Genomic DNA, 10909 nt, shown 5'->3' on the forward strand with positions numbered 1-10909 from the left:
TAAGTTGCTGTTATAGAATCATAGAATCATTTAGGTTGGAAAAGGCCCTTAAAATCATCAAGTCCACCGCTAAACCATGTCCCTAAGTGCCACATCTTTTAAATACCTCCAGGGTGGGGACCCGACCCCTTCCTTGGCAGCCTGTTCCAATGCTTGACAACTTGTCAGTGAAGAAATTTTTCCTAACATCCAGTGTGAACCTCCCCTGGTGCAACTTGAGGCCATTTCCCCTCATCCTATTGCTTGTTGCTTGGGAGAAGAGACCAACACCCACCTCACTACACCCTCCTTTCAGGTAGTTGTAGAGAGTGGTAAGGTCTCCCCTCAGCCTCCTCTTCTCCAGGCTAAACAACCCCAGTTGCCTTGGCCACTTCTCATAGGACTTGTGCTCCAGACCCCTCACCAGCTTCGTTGCCCTTCTCTGGACACGCTCCAGTGCCTCAATGTCCTTCTTGTAGTGAGGGGCCCAAAACTGAACACAGTAATCAAGGTGCAGCCTCCCCAATGCCAAGTACAGTGGCACAGTCATTTCCCTACTCCTGCCTGCCAAGCTATTTCTGATACAAGCCAGGATGCTCTTGGCCATGTTGGCCACCTGGGCACACTGCTGGCTCATATTCAGCTGCCTTTCAAACAGCACCCCCAGGTCCCTTTCTGCCAGGCAGCTTTCCAGCCACTCTTCCCCAAGCCTGTATAGCATTGCATGGGGTTGTTGTGACCCAAATGCAGGACCCAGCCCTTGGCCTGGTTAAACCTCATACAGCTGGCCTTGGCCCATCGATCCAGCCTGTCCAGGGCCCTCTGTAGAGCCTTCCTACCCTTGAGCAGATCAACTCTCCCGTCCAGCTTGGTGTCATCTGCAGACTTACTGGGTGTGCACTTGATCCCCTCATCCATATAATTGATAAGGATGTTAAACAGAACTGGCCCCAGAACCGAGCCCTGTGGAACACCACCAGCCGCCAACTGGATTTCACTCCATTCACCATGAGTATCAAAGTAGCTTCCTGCATACATTTGCAATATCCTTCTAATTAAGACATTGATTTCTACAAGGAGAGCATTTTTACAATATATTTTATTGTTGGATTATGGCACAATTGCTGCAGTGGGGAATGCAGAAGGACATGAAATGCCATGACCATTTGTAACTGCAAGCATATTCCTTTTAGAAGGTGACCTGTCTAGCTTTTACACTGTATAGTGAGATGTGATTTGAATATGATTCAGTTGAGATGCTACTTAGTTTGTTAGATTTTATTCTGTGTGTGGCACTGGCCTTGCAAAACTGATACAGTCATGAATAAAACCACAAAACCAGGTTACATGTCTCCATGAGGTAATTACAATTACATAGACACGGTAAAACATAATGAAAACAATATACATATGTAATAAAATACTAGACCTATCTCATTTTGAAGACTTATGCGAACTGTAAATTTAAGGAAACTATAGGAGTGCTGAGAAGTAAATCACAATCCCCAATAACCGTTAATTCCCAATCTAGTTATCTTGTAACAACCATAGTATTACTTTACAAACAAATATCTAGACTGTGAAATTGGCATGCCTAAGAACATATGGGATAATGAATCATTTTTGCTTGCCTCTAGCAACCCAAAATCTCACATATGGATGGTGCTTAAAAAGTCTCCTAACTCTTCCCATGATGCTCTAATTCTGCACTCTAAATGTCATAACATTTTCATATTTGGAAGACTATGACCTGTTCTCTCCTGCTGATGATTTCTCTACTGTCTTCTGCTTACCCCATTCCTTATATTTTTTTTACTTTCTTTATTCTGAGACCTTTATACCCACATAGCTGCATTAAGGTCCTTTTAAGTAATACTTTTTAGAGCCTGATTTATTGTTTTCTCTCAACCAATACATTTTTACTGTTTTGATTTACTCTGTATTTAGGAAAAGGAAAATACCCAAGATGGATGCAGTTGGTCAAGGACTGCTTGTGGGAGGTTGCTCATATTATTGGGGGTGGTATATAATAGTAAACAGAACCAGCTGCTATTTAGCTGCATAATTTACTACAGCATATATTATCTGCATGTAAAGAAGCACATATTCCATTTTGAATTTGCATCAGAAACAGACCTCATTCCATACCCATTTTTCGGCCTTTCGTACTTTTCAGAAGAATGTGGTAGACTAAACTGTGTAACCAAGGAAAGAACCCATTTTTAGGGTGCAGTATTTACAGTAAACGGGCAAAATGAAGACCTGACCATAACTTGCAAAACATCTAATCCAGTTGAAAGGGTGTGTGTATTCACTTGGTGAATTAAGCTTACACTAGTGTGTCTCCTGGCTTCCAAAGTAATTTCATCATCTGGTACATGAGATAAAATACAGATGTTTCACGCTAGAAACACAGAGCTCATTTTGTCTTTTTTTTTTTTTTTTTTTCTTTGTTGGCTTGCCCTGTCTTTTAAAATGCCTGGACTACAGACATGGTCTGTTTCATTTTTTCAGACCTGGATATGACTTATTAATGATTTCTGATATGAATTGAACTGTTTGCCCAGCAAAGTATACCCCCAAAGTAAATATAATTTTAGAAAGTTTTTTTTTTTCATAGAAAGTTTTGGTTGTTGGAGTGTGTGCTCATAAAAATTCATGACTGGTCTATCATTTATCCTTTCATAAGAGATAGAAGCGAAAGCTTAAACATGGGAAAAAAGTGTATTCCACGTTCACAAAGGTTTTAATCCTCACCTGGATGGATGGACTAGTCTCTCAAATTGCAAAGAAATTCAGACTCTATGTTGTTTTCTCTGTGGTAGGCTCTGATGTACTGCCCTTTAATTTATGTTAGCCTTGGTATCAAACAAAACAACAGCCTTTGTTTCCCAAAACTCACTTTGTCCTATATGGTATGTCAACACAGTCACTGAAACCACAGTGAATCCATATGGCTGGAAGAGCCAAAGAGAAATGGCTTCATTATTTGTAAATACAGTCCAAGGTCTAATACCTCAAGTCTCTGTTAGTAACTTTTCTAAAGAAGAAGAGTAAATAGAAGACTAATGTAAAAACTGATGTAAACTACTGGATTTGGAAATTTTGGCTATCTTCCTAGCTGTCTGCCTGCATTGTCTGGAGCAGGGCATGTGTAGAGGATGAGCTTGGTGCGATCTCATCTTCATTCCCATGACACGGGTGAGGTTGTTTATTCCATACTTGGCCCCCACACCCAGCTCAATCCCCCAAAGTGAGAGGACTAAGAGTTGTGTGGCCTGTATTGTTTAATTAGATTCTTTAACTCAGGCCACTGAAGCTGAGAGGCAGCTCTGCCATGGTGCTGCGCCGATGTAAATGTGTTGAGGACACTGAGTGCCCAGTGGAAGAAGCATATATTGATAAACAGGCAGAGAGGATGAGAGCCAAAAGCCAAACCTCAGCCACAGTCTTTCCCACACTGAACTGGTGAACAAACATGAAAGTATTTTAATATCCCCTGCAGAATGGACAAGCTTCTTGGACCATGCCCATGCTGCATGATGGGCTACCCTCAGAAACTGAGTTTGACAACAGATGAGATGGAAAATCCTTATATTTTGTTAAGAAGAAACAACCTTGGAGAAAATCAAAGCAGCTATAAACAAGCTAAAGAACAAAAGAAGTAAACTGGGATAAAATATTTGGAGATCTTTTCAGAGGAAGCAGTGAAAAACTTGGAAAGATGTCATGACTTTGCACCCATGTATGGAAGAAAAAGTATTTTCTCTGTCCCCATAATCTTCTTTAAAACAAATAATGGAAAAGAGGAGGCCCTACAGAAATGCTTAAGAAGATCTGGAGAGGGATCATTGTTCCAGGCACAGGGAGATTTCTGTACAGGAATGCTAGCCAGAATCCTCACTGACAGTAAGTTTCAAGGAGCACAAAAAGGTTTTCATGTTGTCCATTCTTGTACTGATCCTACAGCATTGTTGAACAAAGCAATAAAAGACAGTCGCTGCCTCTCCTAAATTTTATTGGTTTTCAGAAAGCTTTTGACAAGAAAGTAAGTGTAACAGATAGTGAAACTCGGTTTCTTTTTCTTTCCCTTTTTTTTTTCTCTTTTAAAACTATGCACATATTTCAAAACATTACCAGGGTGTGAAATGTACTGCAGTCCCTAACTAGGAACTACCCTATTGGTGTGATGTACTGCTAGAGTTAAATGTGGTTTGGTCCTGCATGAATCCTTTATTTTTTGTTAAGGATCTTCAGTGTGGAACGTGAATTTCAAATACAGATGGCACAGTTGGAAATCTGGAGTCAGCTGATATCTGCCTCTTGAATACATCATCAAAAGAAACGAGTGAAAGAGTAGTATTCTAGCCAAAAAAAGAAACCATTTAGGTTTTGTTGTTAATTAGCAAATGAAAATGATTGTTTGGAGAACCAGATGAACCTACAGATCCTGAGCAAGAAACTTCTCATACTGCTGAGAAATGTAGTTATTTAGGGTGTAACTTTAGTAAAGGCAGTGAAAGCTTCATTAACATTTTTACTTGAAGGTTACTACTTTTTGGAAGCCTACCCTGGTGAGAAAAGGGTCAAGATATCATCGAGTTCAACATCACTTTTGCAGCAATTACATGGCATGGCTGCAGCCACACTGCGGGAATCCCAGCAAGTCTACCCCAGAGAAGGTGAAGAGCCTCCAGCCGGGTTCCCTGGGATCCCATCAGCAGCTGCAGCAGGAACCCTGTGACTTTGGAGCAGCCATTAACGTTCAAGCCAGTACAGCTCTGAGAGAGATGTATCTTACAGTTTGAAATGCCCCTAAGTAAGATGTATTTTTTAACTACTGGAAGGAAAGAGAAATGGTACACAAGATGGAGAGAAAGAGGTTCCACAGCACAGTAATGCTGGTATATACAGAACTGCATCAGCTGCCTGCTCAAAAGAAAAAAAAAAAAAAGCTGACAATGAATCATGACATTTGACAGTGTGAGAAATAGATAACCAATAGATATACCAAACTACAGATGTGTTCTTTCCATCGCACTGATGTAGATAGTCTCAAACTGGGAAAATACTTACTCATATGGACAAAACACAAGGAAATGCATAGACGAGACCAACTTTCCATTAATATTTCTCGGGTTTAGGTCTCTATGATCTTTTTCTGAAGTGAAGAAATGTTATTTCTTTTGGTACAACAGTTCTCCGTAGATAGGCAATGAGTAAAAATGGTCAATATTTTTTCTGAAAATATTTGGCAGTATATTTTAATTTTTAATTCAAGGTCATATAGATCGAAGGATAGTCATTCTTTGATGTGTTTGACTCAAAGACACAGGAATCAGAAGAAAATTTGTATTTGATAAATAAAGCTGGTCGGGACCTTAAGTAATCTAGCCTCTTACTCCACTCAGTGAACTTCCCTGTCAGATGCTTTTCGTGTGTTCTTAAAGACCCCCAGTGACAGAAATCTCAAAACCTCCTCAAGCATTCTACTATTACTCCATTATTCCATTTGAAAGTCCCCCTTTTTTCCAATGCCAAATCTAAAACTTTTCTCTATTTTAAGTCCTGTTTACGGCACTTACCTGATCTATTCCATTCTTCTTTGTGACTGTGTTCCTCTTAGCTGTCTCCTTTAGTCCCAAGCCCCTCATTTATCTCAACCTTTCATTGTAAATATTTTTTTTCCCTAGACTTCTGGTAATCCTCACTGTTTCCTCTCTAATTGGCCCACTTCTTTCTTTAAACACTGTTCCCAAAATTATACATGTTGTTCCAGCTGACACTTTACAACTATAAAGACAGTGAAAGGATTATATGACACTGACTTTTCCCTGTGTTTACAGTGATCAGCAAAGCAGCTATTGAAACTCTAGAGGAAATTTTGCCCTTTGTTGGAGGGTATGGCAGACATATAATTACAAAGTGCCACTTGGAATCCTAACTATTGAGTTTCCACGTGCTGCACAGGTTTCATTTAGAAAGGATGAATACTCATACCAAATGAGTTTTAATTTGTGTGCTGGGTGATAAATTCACCATTAGCACTGCCTCATTTGGTAACATAACCTATTCGATTGTGCTTTATATAACTGACATAATGGGAACAGGAAATATTCTATTACACACTTTTCATATGACCCTTTCTTAACAAGAAATTTGTGACAGTACTGGGATGCATTTGAAAACGCTTATGAAGTAAAGTAATGTAAAAAATGAATACAATTAGTTCCTTTTAACAGCTTTAAATTTTAAAAGCATTTTCCAAATTGTTTAATTTTTTTTGGAACGGGGAATTGTTTTTCCCATGCTATGGATGAGGGAACCAAGAAAGAACTGATTATTTTGTGAAGGTTGTGGAAATGGCCAAGGTAGGACAAAAACTCCAGAATATAGTTCTACATCCTGTGTTTGGTCCCTTAGATAGTGGTGCCTGCCTACATTAGAGGGGAGAAGGGAAAAGAGAGCTTGCTTTTAAACACACGCTACATACACACACATATTTGATCCTTTTCCATTTCCTCCAACTTGCATTCACTTCTGTATATGGAATCAATAGCTACAAAGCTGGTCTAACACATAGCCTATAAGGCTCCCTGTACTTCAGGTAAGGAGCTCCCAGTACCTTAATCTATTATGTATCTTGTATCTTTTTCATCTTTTTTATCTTTTATTTTTTAATCTTTTATCTATCAAGATAACTGCCAGGTAAGGAACACCTAAGTTTTATTAAAATGCTATGCTATTTGCAGGGAGATGAATTTCACTCTGTGAAACCAATGGTTTTGGTCATTATATTTTTAAAAAGACAATGAGTTTGAGAGAAGTGCAGTTTCACTCAAGCTAAAAGATCTTGATATCCTCTTTCGAAAACTTTTAGTAGTCTTCAGAGAAAGATTAAGGGATCTGTTGCAACTTACCACTCCAGAACTTCCCATAGGGTGGAGAATTTCTTGGATTCAGGCACTGTCCATAAGATAGCTGGAAACTGTTTTTGCATCCAGTACAGTTCTTGTAGCTGTACCCCACACATGTTGCACAGCTCCTATGGCAAGGTTCACATTCTCTAGAGATGTCATCAGTGAAGAAGCCTTCTCCACACTCACTCACACACATGCCACCTGTAACAGAAACAGAGCCTCATATCATGGCATCTACTGACCCCTGCAAGAATCCAGCAAGAATCTGTCTAAGAAAAAAGCAGTATATTAGAACCCATGAAAATGTCTGTAGCTATATAAACTCTGATTTTTTTAGTGTGAAACCTAAATTCAGCTCAGTTTCTTATGCAAACTTCACAGAATTCAAACCAATTAAATTGATATCTAGATGGGTTTTCATCCATATCCTAAATACTGGTACATACAAAGCTTAAGGAAGTCCAAATCTAGATAAAAAATTTATAGTTTAGTCCCAAATTTTATACTGGCCCAATATGAAATCTAAGTCCAGAATTCCCTGAGATTGTTAGAGATATGCAAATCTTGAGGAGTAGATGAACGTCTGCTTTCTAGTAAATATAAAGGTAAATTGAGGTAAACCTTATTCAATTTAAGGGTTGGAATACTGAAGCAAAGCCCTAGAAGTTTTTACACTGATAGCTTTTTGAGCTTCCTCCAATTTCAGTTAAAAAACCCCATAGACCACCAGATCACCTCAGGTTGTAACCATAGTTTTCCATGAGTGCGATGCTTCTGTACTTCACTGCTGGGCACCTTCAGCGGGCAATACACAGAAATACCATAACTCAGGATTTTCTGTGATTTGAATTTGGCACCTTGTCTGAAAACATATCTGCCTGATTTATGGCTTCATAATAAAGTTAAGAGATTCCTAGTCCTGTGTGAATCTTGTGGAATGTAGTGGTTTTAACTGAGCTCATTTCAGAGTGTTTAAGGCTTGTTACTTTCTGTGGACCTGAAAGCCAAAGCAAAACTGGACTTGCAAATAGTAAGGAAACATTTCCATGTCTTTCTGTGAGTTAAAACCCCCTCCTTTCACAAACAGTGTTTTTTAGTATTTGCCCAAAAGGGTAGAAATGCATTAAAAAAAATAATGAAAAAAGAAAAAAATTGGAATTTGTAGTCAAATATATGGAGCTTTGGAACCAAATGGCGCCATTGGCTGACATAACCACCTTACATTAATGCAAAGGACCCGATTCTACAATGTCCTAACTCCCCTCAGCCTCCATTGTCTGCCATAGAAGAGATTTATGAATTTGAGAAGTTGGGTCCACACTCTTGTGGTAAAGAAAAAGTCTAAAATATGCTTGCATATATGCCATGCTTGTTACTTTGCTTACCTGAGAGATAAAAGCCTTCCTTACATGAGTCACACTCATTCTGGTCACAGCTATCACAGTTGCTAGGGCACTCTCTACACTGCAGAGAAGCTTCATCTCTATAGGTATTTTCTGGGCAGTATTTATAGCAATGCTGCTTATACCTATAAGATAAAGTAGAACTTCATTAGTAAGTTTATTTTCCGGTCACTGAGTTTGTTTTCCGTATGTTTTTAGCTATGGTAATGGTAAAGCCCTATTCTCATCCTAATGAGCAGAAACTATTCCTCTAACAAAGGCTTCAAAGGGGTTTTGTGCTTATGTTACTTGTTCAACTGGTGAATATTGACAATTCATGTTTTCTAATCTCAGGGTTCTTAAGTATAACTAATCTGATTTTCTTTTTTAAGTGTAGGCACAAAAACAAAGGCACATTTAATAATGATGGTAAAAGAATATGCAAAACAAGTGATGCACACTGCAGTTGCTCACCACCCACTGACTGATGCCCAGCCAGTTCCCAGGCAGTGGCTGCTCCTCCCAACCCCAAGCCAACTCCCCAGGTTTTTTTGTTCAGCACGACATCATATGGTCTGGAATACCCCTTTGGCCAGTTTGGGTCAGCTGTCCTGGCTGTGTCCCCTCCCAGCTTCTAGTGCACCTCCAGCCTCCTTTCTGGCAGGGCAGTATGAGAAGCTGAAAAGTCCTTGACTTAGTGTAAGTGCTGCTCAGCAACAACCGGAACATCAGTGTGTTATCAACATTCTTGTCATCCTAAATCCAAAGCACGGCACTATACCAGCTACTATGAATAAAATTAACTCTACCCAGAGGAAACCCGAACACAGTATACTAAGAGCATACTGGTTCCGAATCCAGAGGCACTGTTTAACTTTTAGACCCTTTCTATTCCATAATCCTCTTCATATATGCAAAGTTCCCATCAGTCCATAAGGTTTAAAAGGCCATGATAGTTAGCAATTGGCTATTTTTTCAGCATTTCACAAGTCTTTTCCAAGGTTACTGTTCTCAGATAGGCAATACTTAAAAAGAAAGGAATGGGATAACATACACAGCACAGATCTACGGAGAGAAGCACACATTTTTGCTTTAGAAAAATGTATGGGCCTGAACAGCTACACAGCTATACTTACATATAGTAGTTCTGAATGCATGTTGTACAGATTCTTGGGTCATCTGAAATTAAAAATGTGAAATTATGTAAATAATATTCAGAGTTAAAACCAGAATTCTAAAAATAATTGTTGCTACACCATTTTTATATTTCTTACATTAAAATCACTATAGCCATAACTAGAACTTTATTACCTCTGATTCTCTGTTTACTTTTTTTTTGAGATAAACTCTTCCACAATCCGGTGCTGGCTTGTATCTTTGCAGTGACTTGGGACTTTTGAGTCCTCAAGATAAGGTACCTGGACGGCCCTGAGTGCTTAGGAAGTGTTCTCAAAAGCAGAACGTTCCCAGGAGCCCAGATTGGGCATAATGGACTCTTAAAAGGAGACTAAGTTATCCAAATCTATAGTTTCATCCTATTTATTTGTTGCAGAGATAAGTTAAAAGCATTTAGCACATCTAAAAACAAGCTTTTCAAAACCAAATAAGTAATTGGTTTAATCTTAAAAATCCTGAGCTAATCCCTTTCTATAAAGGGCGGGGGAAGGGGCAAGGGAAAGGCTTTTGGGTAAACTTTCTCATCAGAAAACTGATTTTTTCATTCAAAAATTTTGTTGAATGTACAGATAAAGCGTCAAACAAGTTCTTAAAACTGTTACAATGATGGATATGGCTTTATGCTCTGACAAAGTGAAGAATACTTTCTATAACCATCCATTATCTTCTATTAGCTTTCTATTTCCTTTACCTTACTCAAATATCCCAAAGGGAGCAGAATGGAAAGAAACAGAACAACCTGGGTGAATGTATTTATAAGCTGTTCTACTATGAAATGCCTATAAATTATTTTTGATATTAATAGTACTCATAAGGCAAAATTTTCACCGAGTCTGTTTGAACTGTGTCTATAATAAATCACACTTTACACATGCAACCTTATTAGGCAACATGCACTTGGTTTTGCAAGTAGTTCTAGCCATTTATTTATGAGGTGTAAAGTTTTACCCAGAAATGTTGCAGATCTGTGAAAATATTCTTTTTACTGTTTAGAGCACAAACAGAAACAGCAATCACCTGATCTAGTGTTCTTTGCATTAGGTTTTATGTTAAGGCAGGACTCTTAGAAGTATGAAAATATCTTCTATGAAGTCTTCCTTTACTTCTAGATAAAAGATATTTGGTTTGTCCAGGGCTTCTTTTTGAATAATTTCTGGAATACTAATATTGTTTCTGAATATGGACACTTCCTGAGGTATTTTTTACCCAATTTGTGTGGGTTTTTTTCCTTCAGTGTTTACAGAGCATTGTTAGGATCCAGGTTGCTATGATGATAAATAAGTGTATTTATACCTTTTCAAATGGTATTGGCACAGACAGTTCTTATGTTTCATTGATGGAAAGAATAGAGTATGCATCAAAGAGAGACATTGTTAAAATTGCTGGGGTTGCTTGTGGGTTTAGTAACTAACTCTCCATGTACTTTCTCATTTTTATGAAGGAAGGACTCTT

The 10909-nt window shown here is 38.6% G+C and overlaps 1 protein-coding gene across 1 annotated transcript in view; it reads right to left on the reverse strand.

Annotated features, from left to right (window-relative positions):
* The window catches only part of PCSK5 (proprotein convertase subtilisin/kexin type 5), a 254875-nt gene that overhangs the window by 19026 nt on the left and 224940 nt on the right, over positions 1-10909 (reverse strand). The window contains exons 25-27 of the mRNA XM_035891730.1: positions 9418-9460; positions 8285-8427; positions 6900-7100 (exon numbers count right to left, since the gene is read on the reverse strand). Of these exons, the coding sequence (XP_035747623.1) occupies positions 6900-7100; positions 8285-8427; positions 9418-9460 (387 nt within the window). The remainder of the gene's footprint in view (positions 1-6899; positions 7101-8284; positions 8428-9417; positions 9461-10909) is intronic.

The sequence above is a fragment of the Egretta garzetta genome, unplaced genomic scaffold (assembly GCF_000687185.1).
Source record: "Egretta garzetta isolate BGI_Z169 unplaced genomic scaffold, ASM68718v1 scaffold353, whole genome shotgun sequence".
NCBI lineage: Eukaryota > Metazoa > Chordata > Aves > Pelecaniformes > Ardeidae > Egretta > Egretta garzetta.